Below are 22,508 nucleotides of genomic sequence, written 5' to 3'. Positions count from 1 at the left end.
TGGCATTTGCCTGTTTTCTGTCTGCCAGGTTCCCATTGGAGGAAGCACAGAATCTGCTACGGAGCCCCTGGGGTTACTGACTTTCGTCAGGCAGTGCCCATCACATCTGTGACACTGGCCTGTGTCACCAGTGGAATGAATCCAGTTTATAGCCTGCGGCCAGCCCAGCTCCTGTCCCACTTCTCTTCCCTCATTCAACTCACTCCAGCCATGGTGGCTTCCTTGCTGTCGCTCAATTATGCCAAACACTCTCCTGCCTCAGGGCCTTTGCATAAGAAACAAAGGGGGGGGCAGAAGAATGGAAGCCAAGTGGATCTAAAGCAGGAGCACGAAGGGTCCCTGGAGGGGTTAGACGGGGCACACGGAGGGCAGGGCAATGGCAAAGTGCTTTGATGTACGATAAATGTATGTGGAGGATATTTTGACCTATGGGATCAACCAGCCCAGTGTGGTCATGTAATTCCTCCTAAAACATGTGCTTCCTGGTTATTAGTCTATAATTATTTAAACAGCCTTTTCCTTATCCCCTGTTATCTAGAAGCTTTGCTCATTGGGAGACAACCAATAGTCATACTTCTAGATCCAAAATGAGGTTTCAAATAGACCTCACGTGAGATTTCTGAAGAACTTCTAGCTCAGGGAAAGGAAAGAATGTTGATATGATTTGGGGGGTGTTCACATGTTCAAAGTGTGGATGGGTGATGGGCACCCCATTCAAGCCTTGGGGGTGAAAATGACAAAATAGGGGCCAGCCCGGTGGCACAGTGGTTAAGTTTGCATGCTCCACTTTGGCAGCCTGGGGTCTGCAGGTTCAGATCCCAGGCATGGACCCAGCACCGCTCATCAAGCCATGCTGTGGTGGCATCCCACATAAAATAGAGGAAGATTGGCACAGATGTTAGCTCAGCGACAATGTTCCTCACACATACACACAAAAAACCCAGTAACATAGAAAAGCATCTGAATGATTTCTCTTGGACTCTGTCTAAAAACTTATAACCGGGTTCTGGCCCCGTGGACGAGTGGTTAAGTTCGTGCGCTCCACGGCAGGCGGCCCAGTGTTTCGTTGGTTCAAATCCTGGGCGTGGACATGGCACTGCTCATCAAACCACGCTGAGGCAGCATCCCACATGCCACAACTAGAAGGACCCACAACGAAGAATATATAACTATGTACCAGGGGGCTTTGGGGAAGAAAAAGGAAAAAAATAAAAATCTTTAAAAAAAATAAATAAAAATAAATAAATAAAAACTTATAACCAGTTTGAGAGCTGGAATTTACTCAAGGGCCAGCAAAGTTTCAGACCAGTGATTCTCAACTAGGAATGGTTTTGCCTCCCAGGAGACATCTGATAATGTCTGGGGACATTTTTGGTTGTCACAACTGAGGAGGGTGGGCGCTCCTGGCATCTATCGAGCAGAGGTCAGAGACGCTCCTAACCATCCTGCAATGCACAGGACGACCCCATGATCAGAATATCTAGTCCAAAATGCCAACCGTGCCGAGGGTGAACAACCTGTGTGAGACAAAGAACAACCGTGTGTGTGACGGCCAGGCTTCCTCTGGGGCCTCCAGGGCCCTCGGTGGGGCCCGCGCACACCCCAGGGCTGCTGTCTTCCTCACACCGGCTGGTCTGACTGAACTGTTCCTTATGCTCATGGCTGAGGCGGCAGCCTGGGCGCCTGGGGGCCTCAGAACTGCTGAGATGTGCAGTCCTCGTGACCAGATGCTGAGGGAGAACAGCCTCAACAAAGGAAAAAAACGCTCAGGAGGAAAATATTAAAAACCAGCTACGGTGGGTTTTGCTTCAACAGGATGAGGCACGACGGGGAGGCTGGCCTGGTCCACTGTTCTCAGAATTCCGAGAGAAGTCCATCTCTGAGGGCCAGGAGACACCCCGCGTGAAACCACGAGTCTGTGACCTGTCAGTCTGGGGCCGTTAGGTGCTAATCTTAGCTGCCTGCCCACTGGGTCTGATGAGCTGGTGACCTTGGGGACTTCTCACAAACCCTCTGACCATCTGGTTTTCCCCAGCCAAGGTTTCGGCTCCAACTTTGAATCCTCTGAGCCTCTGCCTTCACGAATCTCAGTTCAATCCACTCACTCGTGAGCATTTGCTGAGGATCTGCTGTATACACTGAGTGCCCTGGGGGAATCCAGAGGCCCGGGAGCCCCTGGCATGGCTCTTGTGCAGCTCCCACTCTAAGGAGAAGAATGATCCACACAGCAGGGCAGAGCTGACTATGTGCCCATCAGCCTTCCAGGGTGTAGACACGGCTAAATGGCTGGGTCTGACCTTGGGTTTGAAACATGGGTTGACGCGGGTGGAGTAGAGGTGGGGTGGGGGGCCCCGAGTGAACAAGGACACAGACAGGGGAAAGCTTCAGATGCGTTTAGGAGATAAGACTCCTCCACTGAGAGCACAGTCGCTTTAGGACGCAGTGCGGTAGAAAGCTGGGGAGGTGGGTTTAGAGCCAGACTGGGAAGTGCTGGTCAGGTTTGGAATCAGAGTCTAGAGCAAGTTTCTTAACTTCTCTGAGCCTCGGTTATCTCATCGTAAAAAGATGATGATCACAGGGATTAAATGAACTCCTGTGGGAAAAGCACTTTGTAAACTGCAGGGTTAGGGAGGTTTAAGGAATTTGTACTTTAAACTATGAGCAAGAGAACACGGAGAGAGAGAAGGAGGAGAAGCAGCAAGAGGAGGAGGACCTTGCAGAGAATACTTGGCAGTCACAGCCTGGAATTGAGAATGGGAGACAGGGCAGAGGGCTGCGTGTGAGCTGGGGGGATGGGTCCAAGGCTGGGGGCGGGGAGGGCCGGGGGGGAGATGCTCTGGAGGGCAGGTGGCCAGGAAGGAGGTGGGTAGTATGGTGAGTGGAAGTTAAAACTGGACAGGCAAGGGGCAGTGGCCGACACGCAGTGTTTAGTAACTGTGCAGCTCCATCTCCTTAAAAAGACTGCATGTCAACCAGCCGTGTACGTGAACACCTGTGTCACACAAAAGACCACGCAGACGTGGGACAACCTGCTCCACCTGTCATAGGAACGGCACTGCAGTCTGTTGGTTTTGAAGTGTTAGCGGATGTCCTGGAACATCCTGAACTCTGCCTGTCTGGCTGTCAGAATGGAACTGATTTTAGTTTTATTTCCCTCGGTTTTATTGGGTGGTGCTACAGATTCATTTATTGTGTAAGTGTAAGTTGAGTTCAGAAGAATCTCTTTTAACATGATTGTAGAAGTGGTTTGTGGTTTTATAACAGCAATTACCTGGCCTGTTTTCCTAATTAGTGAAGGAACGTGGGCTAGGATCGTCACAAGCTAATTATGAGGTGAATAACCCGGCTTGCATTCCTGTTTACCGTTTTGCCTTCTGGTAGGTATTTATTGCCCTGGAGAAAATGAAAGTACTTGTTGCTTTAGAATACAATTAGTGCAAGTGTAGATTCTGTCTCCTCCACTGTGGTCAGCAAAGGCAGTGGAAAAAACACAGGGTGAGGAGCTGGGCATCCTGGCCTTTCATCCTGGCTGTGTGACCTTAGCCAAGTCATTTCCCTTCTCTGGGCCTCACTTTCCTCTCAGAAAAGATAATGATTGGCCCAGGGGACTTTAAGCATTAAGATTCTCTGACTCTATTTTTTAAAAAGTTACCCTAATGCACCTAAAATAGAATTTGACCTCCCAACTCTTTGTAAGAATTGGGAAGAAGTCTGGTACAGACTTCTGAGCCCAAAGACCTGTCTGAATTAAAATCCTGACTCTGCCACTTGCTAGCTATGCCTCTGTGAACAGGACCCCCAATCCCCCTGAAGCTGGGTCACCTGAATAGGTGGGCAGTAGAGGACCCCGGGTTCTAGTGCTGACTCAGCGCTGTGTGACCCTGAGCAAACGTTAATCCCTCCGGAGTCTCAGGAGTATCTCAGTGGAATGGGGCTGCCTCACCTCCTCCCAGAGTCACTGTGACCATCGAGGCAAGAGCGGCTACGAAGAGCACAGAGCGCCACGGCAGCATGAGATGGTGCTATTGTGCCAGTACCCGGGGAACCCGTGTCAGGCCTTCCTACAGAAGGGAGAAGCCTGGGGGCTGCTGCTCCTGATGCAGACAGAGGGGGTACTGAGGTTGGCCCTGGGGCCTACAGGGCATCCATGTGACCCACCCAAAAGCCTGCCTCCTGCCTCCTTCAGGACCTTGGCTGGTCCAGGCAGGAGAACTCTGAGAGGCTACGAGACTCTCCTGGGTGGATCTGGGTGTCCAGGGGTCAAGGATGGGAGGGTGACTTTTTACATTATACATATATATGTGTATGCATGTGTGTATATACATGTGTGTACATGCACACACACACACATATCCCTTTGTACCCCTGGGCCTTGTAAATATATTACCTGTTAAAAAACAAGTTACAAGGAAATCCCCCAGGCCTGCAGGCATTCGGGCCCTAAACCTCACACCAGCCTCTACTTCCAAGGCCAGAGGAGATGAGGGGAGCACGGGGGGAGGGGGAGGATTGGGCCTGGGCCCAGACAGACCTGCCCACACCTCCCTCCTAGAAACCATGCACTTGTCTGGGTCCTCACAGCTGCCTTCCTCTCTCACCCGGACAACACCACAGCCACGTAACTGATCTTCCTGCTCTGCTCTCCGCTGCCCCAATCTGTGCCCCACGCCGCAGCCAGAGGGATATTTTTAAGGTGTCTCTCTCCTCCTGAAACCTTCCCACGACTCCCCATGACCATGCACTTCATCATCCTAATGGGGACACTCCTGAGAGTGAAAGAAGGGGCTATTAGTAATTAGGCGAGGACAGCAGGCAAACACTGGGGTTGCCCCAGACAACCAGCATGGAGGATCCCCCGACATATGAAGGATCTGGGGCCTGCCTGCCTCTCCATTCTCCCCTTGTTCCCTAAACTCCAGCCACAATGACATGCTTCTCAATTCCTTAACCACATCCTTAAACACCTCTTGCCTCTAGCCTTTGCTTGTGCTGTTCCTGGTAACTGCTCCGTCCCTGTCCTTTATCTCGTTAGCTCCCAATCCTCTTTTATGTCTCAATAAGAGTCTTTCCTCAGCCTAGACTAGGATAGGGCTCCCACATATGTTCTCACAGCTCGCCGGGCTTGCCCACCATAATGCTCAGCACCTATTACTACTCCTCGTTTCTCGTCTGCCGTCCCTCTGCAGACATCACTTGCCTGTCCACTGTGCAGAGGGCACTCAGTGAACACTATTGGATGGACGGATGGATCAGCAAATGAATGAATGAATCCCAGCTCCACCCCTTGCTAGTAGTGTGACCCTGGGTAAGTAACTTGACCTCTCTGAGCTACAAGTCAATGTCTAAAGTGGGGATAATCAATATTTATCTCACTGGAATGTTGTAAGATTAAACGAGACAGGTGAAATGCCTGGCACACAGTTGGTGCAAGTGTTCCTGTTATGTGAAGAGCGGCCAGCGCCGTTCATTTGGCACTGACTGTTCACTGCACTCGTGTGTCACCGGTGCACGTTCACTGGGCATATCTTGCCTGCTAACCGGCTGACAAGCCCTTGGAGGCAGGGATCTGATGTGAGCCTTCTCTGTCCCCTGCTGGGCCTTGCCCAGCTCTGCAAGCACCAGGGCTGGGAAGGAGGTATGTGACGCTCCACCCGTCTTAGAGGCCCATGGGAGACCCGCGTCTTAGAAACTTCTTAAAGACTTCCCGCCCAACATGGGTCCATCATCTTTTCCAGGGGGGCCCAGCTCCAGGAGTCTAAGTCCAGCCTATAATAACCCTCCCCTGCCCCAGACGCCCACAGTCTGGAGGTGCAGACACGGCCCCACACTGTCTACACCCAGGACCTTAGATTTGCTCTCCACTTGTTGCCAGCATGAGAAGAGACCCATAGATTCCCCAGTGTTAGACAAAACCAAGGCCAGCCCTGCCTTGTCTCTCCAGCTCCCCTAGCAGGGACCACGTCTGCTCCTTCCCGGGTGTCCCCCAGTGCACCTGGCACAGTGCTGGGCACTTAGTGTTTAAACACACTTGTCAACAAATCAACAAATGAGCAAAAGAATGGACAGATGAATGAACGAATGAATGAATCAGAGCCAGTAGAGCAGAGGGTTAAGAGCAAAATTTTGAAGTCAGCCTCAGGCTCAAATCTCAGTTCTATCACTTAGGTGCTGAGGATCCTGGGCAAGTTCCTCAACCTCACCGTGCCTTAGTTTCCCCATCTGTAGACAGAAAATAATACAGGCACCCACCTCATACGCCAATACAATGAGATAATGTACACACAGCACTTTGCACAGCGCCCAACTTCACGAATGTTAGCAACTACTGTGAACTGTCGCATCCTGTAGAACAGAGCCTGACCCATGTTATTATTATATATTGTTACTATTATTATTTGGAAATGAACAAGAGACTGGGGGTGGGGAGGCTGGCGACCACTGGCCTGGACTAGTTAGCTTTCTGGTCACGTTCCTTCACTGCCATCTACCTTTCTGAGGAGCAGGGAAGGCCCAAGAGACGGGACCCGGGGAGGGCAACCCTCCGCTGGTCTTTGCACACACAGCTGACCTCTGGTCCCAGGGGCAGCAGCAAAGAGCTTGGGGGCAGCTTCAGTGGGGCTGCGGCCAGCCAGGGAGGCAGGGCTGGAAGTGCCTGCTGCAGCCAAGGGAAGGAGCTTTTCCCTGCCCGGATGCTGCGTCCGAAGCCCGTGGGCATGGCGTCATCACCTTCTTCGTTAACACCCATGCTGGACAACTTTGGCAGCCACCACGGCACCAAAATGGGTAGTACCAGACCCAGCCACCTGGGCCAATCAGCACCAAGGGTCTAGCCTCAATTAGAGGAGGGGAACTTGGCTCCTCCCACCTTCTCTGGCCTTCCAGGGCTCTGCGTGGGCAGGAGCTGCTGCAGGCTGCCCGGGGCTGTCCCAGTTCACGGAAGGGGCGTTAGATATGAGGCCGGGAAGAGCAGAGGGGTCGAGGCCGCCTGGGCAGATGCCAGCAGGTACACCCCGTTCTGCAGGATTGACGACATCTCCTGGTCCACAGCGCACAAGCCCACTTCAGAGAACAGGCAGGCCCCCGCCCTGGCCGGCAGTCCCGCTCACCCGCTGCAGAAACTCCGTCCGCTCCTTCTTCTTGTTCCGGCATCGGGCCGCCGCAACTTTGTTCTTCTCCCGGCGCCTTTTCCTTCGCTCCTCTTCCTCGTCTAGCTGTGAGGGCAAAGAGCCACCGATCAGACATTGTGGCAGGCCTGGAGTATGGTTTCCCTCCCAACACACAGACAGATGGACAATCCCCCTTCCTAAGCCACCTCTTGGCAGTGAGCGAGCGGTCACTGTCTGCCAGCAGCCTGGCCTTTAGCTGATGAGATGGAAATGTGTCCCAGGCAGCCCAAGGACCCTCTCGGAGCAGGTGGGCATCCCTGAGAAGAGTCAGCGTCCCCAGGGGCAGGGCTACCTGGGTTCTGCCAGAGTTCAGGAGGCCCAGAGCCTGGTGAGTCTACTCACACAGAGGCGACACCCAGCGGGTGGTGCCGGTCTGTTCTCCTGCCCAGCCCAAGTCCTCTGGGCACTATTTTCCAGGCCAGTGGTTCCCAGGCACTTCCTCTGAAAACGCCTTGGGCGTGAGCAGATGTCACATTCTGCCCCCACCCCTTTCACCTCCCTAAGGTAACTTCGCCCTCCTTCTTGGTCCTTCCAAAGGTTCAGATCTCTCTCTTTGTCAACTAAACTAGCCTCCTCACCTGGTTTTAATCCTTTCCCTGCCTCTGCACGTTCTTCCCCCAGGACCCCAGGGCTCCCCAAAGTGCCCTGCACAGGACACAGGCAGAGGTTGCCTCCTGCAACCCCGGGCTTGCTTCTCCCCCAGGAAACATTAGGAAATTCACCATGCATCAAACAGGGCCCATTAAAGGTTAAGGAGGAAACTCACCACCCCCAACACTGCACTTTCAATCAAAGTTGCAGTTATTATTGTTTCATTAATAATAATAACCACCAGAGCTGCTGTTTGCTGTGCACTTTGCTAAATGCTTTAAACACAGGTCATGTAACCCTCACATTCAATGTCTGACGAGGAAGGTACTATGACTGTCCCATTTTACAGATGGTGAGACTGAAGCCCAACAGTTCAATATGCCCCAGGCTATCCAACTAGGAAATGGTGGAGTCAGGATTCCAACTCAGATTTCTCTGACTTCAACCTTGCTGCTCTTGACCACTGGCTCACATAGCCCCAGCCCACCAGACCTCTTTGATGTGGTGCCTCTCCCTGTCCATTACCTACCAGGAGACTCTGGAGGACACATAAGCCCAGTTGGGCTGGGGCAGCCTAGAGTCAGAGGCCACTAGAGAAGTCGCCGGATTGCCCTGGGCTTGCCAACTCTCTCACTTCTTGAGCCAGTGGGGTTGATTCTGGCAGCCTGAGGCCTGGAACAAGGTCTCAGCCGAAAGGGCTTTGGGCCAGGAAAATAAACAGCCTCTCTGTGCACTCCCAGCATGCTCTAGGAGCCCAGGACCAAGGGCCTGGCCAGAGACCAGCACTCACGGCCATCGGCACAGGCCCTGGCAGGGCAGCCTTTTCTCCTTCCCCACCACCTCTGAGCTTCTCCCTGACCCACCCCCACCCCGCCTGGGAGGCTGGCTGGAGAGGTGCCTTGTCAACACCGCCACACCCAAGCACCTCCCTGCCCCTTGGCCTCCTTTGAAACAGAACCAGAAGTGACAGCTCCTCTGGCTGACCCGCATCTGGGAAAATAGAAACCTGGACAAAATTGATTCCCCCCAACCTCAACCTCACCCCCAACAAGGCCGAGGTAACCGTGACGACAGGCAGAGGGAAGGAACTGGAGGAAGTGGCTGGCAGTGCAATCTCCCCTCGGCCAAGAGGGTTTGCCCACAAACTGCCAAGGTGATGTGTGCAACCTGGCACTGCCAGGCCCGCAGGGCCTCAAGCCCCTCCCCTGGAGCAGCCCCAGGGGTTCTGGCAGAGCTGCTGTTTCCTGGGAGACACACCTCTGTCCGCCAAGACCCAGCGCCCCACCCCGAGCCCTGCGCAGGGCCTCATCCTACATAAAATCAGGGGGCAACGGGAAGCCGCTCTAGCAGCAGATGCAAAGAGGCTCAAGCTGGAAGTGTAAGAGATCAACTGGGTCGGGCTGCTCACCCTCCCTCTCCAGCCACGTCCATCCCCTCCAGCCATCACCCTCTCCTCCAAACGCCTCACCCTAATCCAAGCCAGCCAGGCCTTCCTGAAGTGACCTTCCTTTCCCACTTGCTAAACTATTACTTGAGCTTCAAGAGTCAATGTCACCTCCTCCAGGAAGCCTCCTTTGACTCCCTAGATAGAATTAAGTGCTTTTTCTGTGCTGCTACAGCACTTTGAGTACCCCACTGTAAGACACTCTGTCACATCCCACCGTAATTATCTGTTTATGTAGGTACCTGTGTTCCCTGCTAGTCTGGAGGATAGGGGACCTGAGATTCCTCAGCACCTGGCAGAGAACATGGCACTTAGTAGGGGCTTGGCAAATGTTAGTCAAATGAATGAATGGAACAAAAGATCCTGGAGAAAGATGCCACCGGCTGGCATTCTATAATTACAGCATAAAAGTGATTTATCGCCTACGTTTGTGTCTGCATAACCTTTTCCCCAGTGCTCGCAAGGAGCCTTCTCTGCCAGGAAAGCCCTCTTCTCTCTGTCTGCAGGAAGCCAGCAAAGCTTGGGGATTGGGTGCTGCCTTCCCCAGAAGCACACTGGCCAAAGACAGAGTCTTAGACTCAGGCGCAGGCCCCCGACGGCTGTGGCAGGTCTGCAGGAATCCTGCGCAGGGCCGGAAAGAATCCAGGCTGTGCACTTAACCTAAAGCACCCCCGCCTTCCCCCGCCCCCCATCCCGCAGCCACCACCAGTCTCCAAGCCCGTCCCCAGGCCTTTCCTGCACCCAGGCCCCGCCTGGGCTGACATCTCCCAACAAGGCAAGAAATGGCCCCAAAGCCCCATCACCATGCCTTCCTCATCGACACTGTGCTACATTTCCCCCAAATGGTCCCACTGCGACTTAAGAGCCATCCAGAGGAGACACGGAAAGCAGCTGCTGAGGTCCTGCCAGAAATCAGACAGGAGCTGGCTGGTGCCCCTCGGCCTTCTCTGTCCCCGCGGGCTAACTCTGGGAGTTTCCGCCCATGCCTGCGTGGGCTGTGCCCCCTGACTGGGACCGACTGGAGACTCTCCCCAACCCTTCTTTCATCCGCAAGGTCAAGGCTGTTGCTCCTCCTCCGCGATGCTCCCCAGATCCCTAAAACACTTGGCCCCCAGCGGGCGAGCGGCAGCAGAGGGTGCTTCCCAACACACAGTCCAGGCATCAGAAATCGGACCCCAGAACGGGACATGATGGTTCCTTTCTGCAGATACAGCTGGGAGAACCAGGACGCGTAAGGAGGAAGCAGCTTGACGCTTCATATATTTAAAAAACCATGAGATGGGGGCCTTTTCTTAAACTTAGTTCTGGTTCTGTTTTTCCCAAATTCCCAGGGAGGCCTGGGCAAAGCTGTCTGTGTTCTGGCAGTGAGGGGTACCCCCGTGCCACTTCACGTGGGAGGGATAGACTCAGGGAGCCACAGCCCAGAGGCCCCTCACATTGCGCACGCAGTCCCTCCTCATGGAGCCTATTCTTCCCCCTGCTGAGGGCTGGGGGACCCCAACCTCTGGTGTGAAGGGCTGACCAGAGCTGGGCTGTATTCACCTCCTCGAAACTTGAAATTGGACTGCTGGACTCGGGGAGTAACCGGCTTCAGCCATGTGCCCAGAGGAGCAGAAAGATCGGGCGGCCAATGTGCAGAGATGAGCAGAGACCATGTGGCTAGAGAGAAACACACACTCAGCTACAGGAGGGAGTCAGAGAGACAAAGAGAGGGAGCGGGTGACAGAGAGAAAAGCTGGGCCTGGAGCAAGAGAGGTGCCCAGGACACACATTTAAGGAGGCGCTCACTCTGGGGCTCATGAAGGGGCAGGGCTGGCACCCGAGAGGGAGTGCCACCTTAAATGCCATGCCCTGGGCCTCTGGCTTGCCTCACCCTGTCCAGGCCCTGAGAGACAGAGGGAGCTCCAGACAGAGACAGAGAGGAAGAGAGAAAGGGAGAGACAAAGATGGGTGGAGAGAGACAAACACATTGAGACACGGACAGAGGCCAATGGACAGACAGAGCAAGTGGACAGACAGAAAGCACTTACCGAGGTAGAATCTCGGTCCTCCAGATTCCACCCCTGGAGGGGCCTGACTATGCTTCCTGTCCTTGGGGTCCATGATGCACACCCCTGACTCTATCCTGAAAATTCCTCCTCTGCCCTGGAGGGACTTTGGGAAGGTGTCTGCCTCTTGCCACTGAAAGATGCCCAGGACAGCAGGGTCCCACCTTGTGAAGTTGGGTGATGTCAGGTGAGAATGGAGGAGCAGAAGGCGGTCCCCAGTGACTCAGGGGAGAATCACTGCTGCCAGGAGCCATGCTTCTAGAACAGTTGGGAAAGTGGCAGAGCCTGGGTGCAGCAGGGCCCTGGAGCAAACAGAAGTGGGTCACCTTGGTAAGTATCAAGTCCCCTGGATTAGGAGTCCTGGCTGTTAAAGGGTCTCAGTAAACCATCCAGGCGGTCTTCTTGTCCTCCCCACTTTTACGGGCAAGGAAACAAAAGATGAAAAGGCTGCCTGGAAGGTCAGTGGCAGCTTCAAACCCAGGCCTTTCGGCCCCTGCAGCTCAATGCAGGGCAGGTGGTCCGTGTGCACCCCTACGTGTGGTGACAGGGCCCCACCCTTTTGGCTCCATCCTAGTGATGGGGCTGTAAAGCCACAGCAGAAGCTTCTGACTCTCAGGGCGACGACCGTTTTGTTTTTTCTCACTAAGGTCTTTTTAAATAAAAACTATTTATTGCATAATTAACACCAATGTGTAACACGAAAGCTGCACGGTTTAAAGGAAGGGTCCGCAGCCTGACCCCTGGCCGTGTTTCTCAGGCCCCTCTGCAGGCCATGTGGCTTTCATACGGTGGCAACAGTCGCCCAGATGTGATTTTGAATTCTGACATTTCATGAGCATTTCCAAAAATATATCTTGTGGGACCCACAAACAGATAGGCTGAGACAGAGCAATGACACTTTCTTTTTTTTCTGAGGAAGATTAGCCCTGAGCTAACTGCTGCCAATCCTCCTCTTTTTGCTGAGGAAGACTAGCCCTGAGCTAACATCCATGCCCATCTTCCTCCATTTTATATGTGGGACGCCTACCACAGCATGGCTTTTGCCAAGCGGTGCCATGTCCGCACCCGGGATCCGAACCTGCAAACCTCAGGCCACCGAGAAGGGGAATGTGCGCACTTAACCGCTGCGCCACCGGGCCGGCCCCAGCAATGACACTTTTTAACCTGAGGCACTGAAAATTTAGAAACTCTCACATGGACAAAGCAACAGAGAAAAGAGCAATAAGGCAGTCAACAGGCAGAAATAAAGGGAAAAAACCCCAAATAAACCAGAGTAGTGACGGTCTGAAAGGCTTGTCTCTACTAAGAACTGTGGCACAGGCAGAAAGAAGCAGGCCTATGTGAGACTCATGGCATCAGAGTTGTCAGCGTGGGCTTTGGGGTCTAAGAGGCCTGGGTCCCCAGCAGCTCTGCTACGGAGCCGCTGTGTGCTCCTGGGCAAGTCACTCGGCCTCTCTGAGCCTCCATTCCTCACTTGTACAAGGAAGACGTTGGGCCCTGCGGCAAGGGTTGTAATGAGGACCAGTCAGCCCAGAGGCTGGGAGGCAGGAAGGGTTCTGTAAACGCCAGCTTCCCAGCCTGCCTTCCCAGGTGAGTGCTGCCCGGGGCACACCCAGCCTCCAGCACGGGCAGAATCTGGCACAAAAGGAGACCTGGGGAGAGGGGGAGCATGCGAGCTGTCAATGAGCAGGCACGGAGTAACAGCCTGCAGCCTCTGAATCTAGCCCCGGACGGCCCACTAGGGTCTCTCCCCTCCTGCATGGAGGAGCCACATTTCAACACCAGGGACCCACGAGCACCCTGGGAAGTAAACACCCAAATACCAAACATACCAGACATTCCCCCACATAAACACGGCTACACTGAGCCAGGGGCTGCGGTCCCTCCCCACTCCCCTGCCCCCCTAAGCATCAACAAAGTAGGGCAGTCCAAGGGCAAGACCTCGGCCAGCTGGCCAGCCTGGCTGAGCCCACAGTGCCCTCTGCCTCCTCCCACCCCCGCAGGGAGGAATGAGGAAACCCCAGGGGCCCTCGTCCGACACCCTTGCTGACCCCCTGCACCCCGAAGGGGCCAGACCCCCCTATTAGCATCTGCCCCTGGGGGCTTCGCTCTTGGAAACTCTGCCCTCCTCTCTCTCCCATCTTCTCTAGCCAGGCCCTCTCACTCCAAATGGTCAAGGTCTGGACCTCAGCTGTGAAGTATTGCACAGTTTCAGTGAACAGTGGGCAGGGCTGTAAGAGAAAATTCAAGACAAATGGTCAGTCCAAGGCTGGAGTTGCAAACTCAAGTCACCTCCGGGGGCCCAACAAGGAACCGTTAGTGAGGGGAGAGGGCTGGATGGGGCTGTGGCCCCCAGAGGTGACACCCCAAGTAGACCCAATGCTGTGCAGGCTCGGTGTTGCCAAACCTTCCAACTTTTCAAGACGAGCTGAAAATAAGAGTTTTTAAGTAAAATCTCCCAATTTTTAATGTTGGCAACAAATTCCATTTTGAAAAGAACGTTGTGTGAGCCAAACAAAACACATCTGTGGGCTTCTCTGGCCCATGGGTTGCTAATTTATGACCTCTGGCAAGCGACAGACCCCAGCAGGGTTGGTCAACAGACGCCTGGTTCCACTCCCGGCGATGCCCTACTCTGTGACCTCGGGTCAATCCATTCATGTCTCCTCTCCCGTCCAGTGGCTCATCTTTAATGAACACAATAGCTCCCACTCTTCTTTCTAACCTTCAAACACCTCCTCAAGGTGGGTATCAGGGGCCTCCTTTTACAGGTGACAAACAAGGTCAAGTGTCTACCCAAGGTCACCAAGTTGGGAAAAGACAGGGATTCGAGTCTATTCCAAACGTGGGCTGGACTGAGATGTCCCCACAGTCCCGTCTAGCTCTGAGTTGCCCAGGTTTTCAGTCCCCCAACCTTCAGGGGCAGTGTTGGCCTGACTTAGGGGAGAAGGAGGGGTTGTGGGAAGGACATCTCCTGGCTTTTAAGAAGTTTCAGAAATCATCACTTCACAGACTCACTCACAAGACGCGAGGGGCTCTTGACAAGCGCCCAGGCCAATCCCTAGATTTTACAGATGAGGAATAGGCCCAGAAAGGAAGCAGATTGCGGCCAGGCTCACACTTGAGGGGACGGGCTGGGTCCTCACAAGCGAGTCCAAAGGACACTCTTGGGCTGGCCCCCCCAGGGGCCTTCCGGCTCCACCTGGCTGCACGGCTCCCTCTCTTTGGACTTCTCTCTGCCCTGGATGCACCACCCTGCCCTTGTCTGTCCTCCTACTTCCCTGACCTCTGCTCCTCTGCCTCTTGTCCAGGGCCCCCTGCCTGTCCTTTTCAGGCCGATGTCTCCCGGGCCCCTACCCTTGGCCTGCTGCTTCTCTTGCTCCATACACACTATGTGCGGATCATCGGTTTCACCTACTCATGTGGTTTCAACCACCACCTATACTCTAGTGCCAGCCAAATCTTCATTTTCAGACCAAAACACCCAACTGCCAGCTGGACATTCAAGCTGGATGTCCAGCCCCTCAGAGTCTTCATCCTCAATCAATTTCTTCATCTCTATTCCCCGTGTGCCCGCCCACTCACTAGAGTTAGAAACTCAGGCCCTACCCCACCTGTCGCTCTCCTTGGCTCCAATATTGACCATCCAGACCATCCCATTCGACATCCTAAATCCTGCCGAGATTTGCGCTCCACTCACCATCCCCCTGCCACTTGCCAGCCCCTTTTCCTGCACCGCCTCCTAGGAGGCCTCCTAACCCTGCACGACCATCCTCCATCCCAACCGTCCGAGAGAGCTTTCTAAAATGCAAACATGACAGTTACTGGCCTTAGGAGGCTCCTCCTTACCTTCAGGATAAAGCCCAAGCCCCTTAATGTGTCAAGCAAGGTTTCCTGCGACTTGGCCCCACTCCTCTGGTCTCACTTCCCGTCTCTCCCTCCCCTCCTCTCCATGTTCCTGCAACACTGAGCCTCTATATACCCCACGCTTCCCTGGCTCATGCCTTTGCTCCTGCTGTCGCCTTGGCTTACTCTCATTCTGTACATTCAGCTCAAGCCTCACTTCCTACAGGAAGTCCTCCCTGATTCTCATCCCCTCCAGGCTGGGGAGGTACCCTCTGCTCTGGGCTCCCATAGGACTTTGAGCGTATCCTGGCCCCTATTGTGCTGTATTCTCTCCTCGGTTTGTGCCTCCATGAAACTGGGAGTTCCACAGGGGCAAAGTCCGTGTCTTGTTGACTTTTGTGTGCCCAGCACCTTGTAGGGTTTGCAGCCATCAGGAGCACTCAATAGATGTTTGCTAAAGGAAGGCCTGATCCACAGAGCTGGCAATCTGAATAAGAACCCAGGACTCCCGGCTCCCAGTCCCGGTCCCCTTCCACTTCACCCCAACCGCCCGCCACGCCAGGCTATGATCAAACATTCACCTCAAACAGACCCGCACACTCGACGCCGTCCTCGCTCAAAGCACCAAACCGGCCCAGCCACCCATCAGGTGAAGGCTCTGAACAAGAGCTGGCAGAAGCCACGGCTCCCCCTGCCAGGATGATGCAGTCAGCTCTCCTGGCTGAGGGTGCAGGCAGGTAAGCGATGCTCAGCGCACTTGGCATACGCTGGAAATGGCGGGGAGCAGTGGGGCTGCAAACTAAGCTCCGTCCTGAGGTTCTGGAACCGAGAAGACCTAGAGATCCTAGACCCCCACTGCATTTGCAGGCCAGGAAACTCCAGCTCAGGGAAGGAGAGGAAGTCTGCCCAGGGCGCTGGGTCAGACGGTGGCAGGGCTGACCAGAACACCACTGCTTTCTGGAAAGAACCAGGGAAGGCCTGACACTGCTCTCATCATTGGCATCAGGGCCCACAGGCAGATCCACCAGAACCGACTTCTCTGTCGCCTCACATCTCAGCAAGACAAAGCATTTCCCTGATCCCGGCCCTCCCAAACCCCCGTCCTCAGGAAAAACCTCCTGGGGTAAGAGACCGCATAAGACAATAGGCCACTGAGGCATGGGGCTGGGTTATAGGAACAGAGCAGGGAAGGGCTCTTCTCTCAGAAAGCCGGGGAGAACAGCCCATTTCCACTGCTAAGAAAAGACAGCATTGTATTTGGAACAAAGCCTGAAAAAGCTGGCTGGGAAGGGTGACACCCATCTGCGGACGGTCCTGCTAAGGAAACAGCAAGCACTGTTACGACAAAAGTGAGATAGAGGTCAGGAGACAAGAAAAATCACCTTGGCGCGGGCAGAAAACCTAACATTGAAGAGGAAAACGGACGGTGATTGCTGGGAAATCCTTTTGCTGGAGAAGAGCTATTTGAAGAATGATGGCTTTTGTTGAAATATGTCTATTCCAGGCCCGTTTCATATTTATGGTTTAATGAGGTTTGGTTTCATACTAGGCAATCAAACCATATTCTTGCCCATATGATGACTACTTCAAAAGATGAGAAAAGGAGAGAAACAGGGCCGGCCGGATGGCACAGCAGTTAAGTGCACACATTCTGCTTCGGTGGCCGGGGGTTGGCTGGTTCGGATCCCAGGTGCAGACATGGCATCGCTTGGCAAGCCATGCTGTGGCAGGTGTCTCACATATAAAGTAGAGGAAGATGGGCACTGATATTAGCTCAGGGCCAGTCTTCCTCAGCAAAAAGAGGAGGATTGGCAGCAGATGTTAGCTCAGGGCTAACTGTCCTCAAAAAAAAAAGGAGAGAAATAGTGGCCCCCATGAGACTCTCCCCACCCACAAAAGACTGGGAAGAAGCAGAATATATCTGTCAGGGAAAGATCCATTTTCTTCTTTTCACAAAGAGTTAATGCTAAGGTTGAAACAGACTTTAACAACAGCAAGCAGTGTATTGTACCCTGATTACACTGGGGCAAAAAACCAAACAGAGACGGAGCTCCTGCAAAATGGCTACCTACAATGAAATGAAAATGTAGTTGTTGCAAGGAGTATTTATGAACAGGGCTGTTGTGAAAGTCCCAAGGCGGCCAAAGCAGAAGATTTCAAGTGCCATCATCCTATTAAAGCCTTGGAACTCATTGTCTTTCATCATGAAGGTGAAAAACAAGGTCCCTGGCTTAATTATTCTCCACCAACGCAGTTCTGTTCCATCTGTATGCAGGGTGTGCAGCTGAAACATGGATTTCAGCCAATTTCTTTCAGGCTCAAGGCACAGATAACAGACAAATCGCAGAGCAGAATGGCGACTTTTCCTTCCAGGGGACTGAATGCCAGCGAAGAAAAATCCCACCCAGGTGACGTGGCCAAAAGAACTCACAACCAGGGACACCTGGCCCAGAGGATGGAAGCGTTTCGCCGTGAGTGATATAAGGAAGGAAATGGATGCAATTAGAGTTCAGAGGGGGAGTAAGGAGGAGTTTTGCAGCACCCAGGCAGACGGGGTGAGCTCCCTCCATCCCAGGACCCAGACCAGAGCTGCTAAGAATTCCAGGCCAGATACAGCAAACAAGCGCTCCTTTGGCTTCAGAACAGTTTTTCTGATCTCCCTTCTGAAACTTTAAGGAGCCAGCATACTGACAAGCTCAGTAGCTTAATCAATTGGGAAGTCTCTTAAGGGGTGAAGGCTGGCAGCAGGACGGATCATAAAACCTAAAAATGACTGGTTTGGAGATGCTAAGGTGTTTGCTGACTCAGAGAGCAACCCTGCCTTACACAGATTCAGGTACCACACACATGAATGAACATCTGATGGCGTGTGGCGTAGCTTCAGGAGCCTGAGATAGGTTTGGAGAAAAAAGTGGTTTTAGACCCTTGTAGCCGTTCTCAGAGAGAAACCATTGCCAGTCAGAGGTGGAAGGGACGTTCAGGTCATCTAAACACGCAGAGAGCATCAGGATCCCCTGGGGGGCTTATCACGTCACAGATTTTCGGGCTCCACCCTCTACAGAGTCTAGTCTACAGGGTTAGGGTGAGACCCAAGCATCTGCATTTCCAAGATGCTCTCGGATGTTGGTGCTGCTGGTCTGTGGACCCCACCTGAGTAGCACCAAGGTAAATCAGCAGATTTCAGATTGGTTTCAGCAGCAGAAGTCTCTTGTTCAAATGAAACCACAATATACTAAATGGACAAAGGTGGTATTTTATTAAGGGGCTCACGATTGTATCATATACTTCTTATAGTCACTCAGTGAGAACAATAAGATGTGTTGTGGTTGATGCAAAACCTTTAACTCAGAGGTTATGGGGGTGGTTGCAGGTTTCCGCAGCCTTGGGATCCAAATTATTCCTGTTTATGTTTTTCTTGCACACATAGATCAGTAGCTACAAACGGTGTGTATGTGCATGTGTGTGTATATACATACACACACATAGATGTAAATAATGTTTTATCAGCTTGCCTTGCACCCTCAGGATGCTCACCAGTTAAAGAGAAGTGGCAGGCAGAGCTTTGTTCTGAAGTCTATGCAAAATAGATTAACCTGGCACCAGACTTCACCTTGGCAGCGCTCGCCAAGGTGTCAGGTTTGATAACTAACAGGTATGAGCATGTGTGTGCATCTTGCTTTTTTTTAAAAACAGAATAGATAAAATTATGCTTTAAAAACGAGACCCTGTCAAGTGACTTCATCTCTTTGAGCCTGTTTCCTAACGACTAATGGTACTGAGAACACCTACCATGCAGGGTTGTCGAACAGATCAAAGGAAAGAATGTCTACAAAAGCAGTTTGCAAACCATAAAGTGCATTGCTCACGTGAGCCTTCTGTCCCGAATCCAGATGTCCTCACTCCTTCAAAGACCTGGGCCGGTTTGTACTGTACCATGGGTTTTAGCCAATGGCTACAGGCTACAACCACCTGCCGGCCCCACCCAAACCAACTGAATCAGAATCTCTGGGCTGCATGTCAGTATTCTTTCAAACACTCTCCAGGGGATTCTAATAAATAGCCAGGATTACTCCATATTTCCTCCCAAGGTCCATACAAAATCCTGCCAGATTGCTCTCATTGCTTCTGGAAGGCCACTAGCATTAAAAAGGAAAGAGGAGAAAATGCCCCTAACCAGATCCAGGCTTTTCTACTGCCGCTAGTCTAAAATGGAGTTTTGATAACCATACCTGCTAATTGTGGAGCACTGATGCATGCTGGGTGATTTATATACATTATCCCTTTTAATCCTCCCCGTGCCTCTGTGAGCTAGGTATTATTCTTCCCCATTTTTAAAACAGCTTTATCGAGATATAATTCACACATACCATAGAATTTACCCACTTAAAGTGTACAATTCAACAGCTTTTTAGTATATTCATGAAGTTGTGCAACTATCAGCACAATCAATTTTAGAGCATTTTCATCACCCCTAAAAGAAATCTCATATCCCTCAGCCATCGCCCCCCGCTTCTCCCATCTCCCCCAGCCCTAGGCACCAGGGAACTGGTTCTCCTTTCCGTTTCTGTGGCTGTGCCTGTTCTGGACAGATTATACCAATGGGATCATGCAATATGTGGTCCTTTGTGACTGGCTTCTTTCACTTAACATAATGTTTTCAAGGTTCACCGTGCAGTAGCAAGTATCAATACTTCATTCCCTTTTATGGCCAAATAATATGCCATTGTATGGAAACATTTTATTTTATTTCTCCATTCATCCACTAATGGACATAGGTACTTTCCACTTTTGAGATATTATAAACAATACTGCTATGAACATTCACGGACAAGTTCTTGTGTGGATATGTTCTCCTTTCTGTCGGGTACATACCTAGGAGTGGGATTGCTGGGTCATATGGTAACTCTATCTTTAACCTTTTGAGGAGCTGCTAGACTGTTTCCACAGTGTCCGAACCATTTTACATTTACAAGCAGTTTACAAGAATTACGTCTCCACATCCTCACTAACACTTGTTATCGTCTGCCTTTTTTATGATAGTTATCCCAGTGGGTTTGAAGTGGTATCTCACTGTGGTTTTGATTTGCATTCCTTTGATGGTTAATGATGCTGAGCATCTTTTCATGAGCTCATCAGCCATTCATATACCTTCTTTGCAGAAACATGCGTTGAGATGCTTTGCCCATTTGTAATTGGACCATTTGTCTTTTTATTATTGAGTGGTAATAGTGCTTTATATATTCTAGATACAAATCTCTTAAGAGATCTATAATTTTCAAAAATTTTCTCTCATTCTGTGGATTTTTTTTACTTTGTGTCCCTGGAAGCACAAAGTTTTTAATTTTGATGATGTCCAATTTATCTATTTTTTTTTTAAAGATTTTATTTTTTCCTTTTTCTCCCCAAAGCCCCCCGGTACATAGTTGTATCTTCTTCGTTGTGGGTCCTTCTAGTTGTGGTATGTGGGATTCTGCCTCAGCGTGGTTTGATGAGCAGTGCCATGTCCACGCCCAGGATTCGAACCAATGAAACACTGGGCTGCCTGCAGCGGAGCACACGAACTTAACCACTCGGCCACGGGGCCAGCCCCTTATCTATTTTTTTTTTATTGCTTGTGTTTTTGGTGTCATATCTAATCCAAGGTCACAAAGATTTATAGCTGTTTTCTTCTAAGAGTTTTGTAGTTTTAGCTCTTACATTAGGTCTTTGATCCATTTTAGTTAATTTTTGTATATGTTGTAAGATAAGGTCTATCCCCCTCATTTCACAAGGGAGGAAATCGAAGCTCAAACGTCTAGTAACCTCTTCAGAGCTGATCCGTTGCAGCACAGCAGTCCTGCTCTGCAATGTGGCTTCCAAACAGCCACGGTTTCTTATTGGTGGTGGTTGGAGGGAGAAGGGCTAGGGAGGCAAATCATGGAGGAGTTTGTCACTCAGAACATGCACATGCACTACGCTTAGTAAAGGGGGACCCTGCAGCCGAAGAGCAGATTCACAGTCAGTGAGCCCCAGCATAGGGCAGGAGGTGCACAGCCTCGAGGGGGCAGTAAACCCAGAGGGGACCCAGGACTTCACTCCCAGCACCTCCACAGCCTGCCCGAATCTGCTCGAATGTCCTTCTAGGTCTCTGAGCTCCAACCTCAGGCCAAGTTGTCTGGCGTCTTTTGGGTGCAGTAGAGAGGAGACAGACTTGGCTGGGCGCAGAGTTGTTCAGCCAGAAGGGCCTCACCTGTGAGAGGGCTCAGTTTCCCAACTCTGAGTCCATGTTGCCAGTAAATCTGGGGACACCAAAATAAGACGACTGGTACTGATAGAAGAGGCCACTTCATAGGGCTGCTAAAAAACTGATGGTTCCTGGGAATCCAACAATGACCTTCACACCACAGGAAACAAGATAAGGGGTCACGTTAGGCAACTTAGGGGAAAACAGGGTTGAAGAGCCTTCTCATTTACAGTCGGTGATGGAAGCTAAACTCTGGCTACATCTACACTGCATAAACAACCAGAAACAGGAAGGCCTGCTTGCTTCCCTGAAACCCAGGTCATGAGTGCAATGCACTGGAAAGGCCAGCGCTGTCCGAACTTGCAGTGTGGGTCACTACAAATGGGCTCAGCGCCTAACACAGACAATTTACAGATTGCACTGTACGCAAGTCATCTTTACACACAATGCCTCATTTAATCTTCATGATGAAATCGTACGAGGTTTAGTTTCCTCCTTTGATAGATGAGGAAACTGATGCTCAAAAAGACCAGCTGACTTGGCCAATGTCGCATAAGGAGTGGGCGATGGAGCCAGATGTGAACCCAGAAGCTTGAACCCAAGCTAAGAGCACTTCCCCGGCCGCAGAAGCAGCCTGTCTGTTTAGGATCAGGACGGTACGCTGTTCACACCACACCTGAGTACCTTCAAACACTCAGGCAACTCACTACCTCCCAGGGAAAAATACTCTCAAGCAAATAAAAGCCCAAGGGACAGTTTTTTAATCAATCATAAGAACTAACCTGCATAATCGACACATTGTAAAGTATCACCATCGTAGCTTACATTTGTTGTGTCTCTTACTAAGTAAAGCACTTTACCTACATTAGTTCATTTAATTAGCACAGCAACACTCATCTCCATCTTTTTTTTTTTTTGAGGAAGATTAGCTCTGAGCTAACATCCGCCACCAATCCTCCTCCTTTTGCTGAGGAAGACTGGCCCTGAGCTAACATCTGTGACCCATCTCTCCCTACTTTATACGTGGGACACCTGCCACAGCATGGCTTGATAAGCAGTGAGTAGGTCTGTGCCCGGGATCCGAATCAGCAAACCCCGGCCCACCTAAACGGAGTGTGAACTTAACCACTGCACCATCAGGCTGGCCCACTCATCTCCATCTTAAGATGGAGAATCTAAGAAGACAGCAC

The 22,508-nt window shown here is 51.7% G+C and overlaps 1 protein-coding gene and 1 long non-coding RNA gene across 6 annotated transcripts in view; one reads left to right on the top strand and one right to left on the bottom strand.

Moving 5' to 3' along the window:
- LOC123287164 (uncharacterized) overlaps positions 1-1,192 on the top strand; it is an 82,692-nt gene extending 81,500 nt beyond the window's left edge. Inside the window, exon 5 of the long non-coding RNA XR_011504694.1 lies at positions 29-1,192. This is a non-coding gene — a long non-coding RNA (uncharacterized lncRNA). The remainder of the gene's footprint in view (positions 1-28) is intronic.
- The window catches only part of JDP2 (Jun dimerization protein 2), a 40,998-nt gene that overhangs the window by 1,246 nt on the left and 17,244 nt on the right, over positions 1-22,508 (bottom strand). For all 5 annotated transcript variants that reach the window (XM_070514088.1, XM_070514087.1, XM_044774035.2 and 2 more), the window contains exon 3: positions 7,107-7,211. In XM_070514088.1, coding sequence (XP_070370189.1) covers positions 7,107-7,211 — 105 coding nt within the window. The remainder of the gene's footprint in view (positions 1-7,106; positions 7,212-22,508) is intronic.

The sequence above is a fragment of the Equus asinus genome, chromosome 7 (genome assembly GCF_041296235.1).
Source record: "Equus asinus isolate D_3611 breed Donkey chromosome 7, EquAss-T2T_v2, whole genome shotgun sequence".
In the NCBI taxonomy this organism is placed as follows: domain Eukaryota; kingdom Metazoa; phylum Chordata; class Mammalia; order Perissodactyla; family Equidae; genus Equus; species Equus asinus.
Note: the sequence above shows the minus strand (reverse complement) of the source record. Positions and strands in the feature narration are given on the sequence as shown.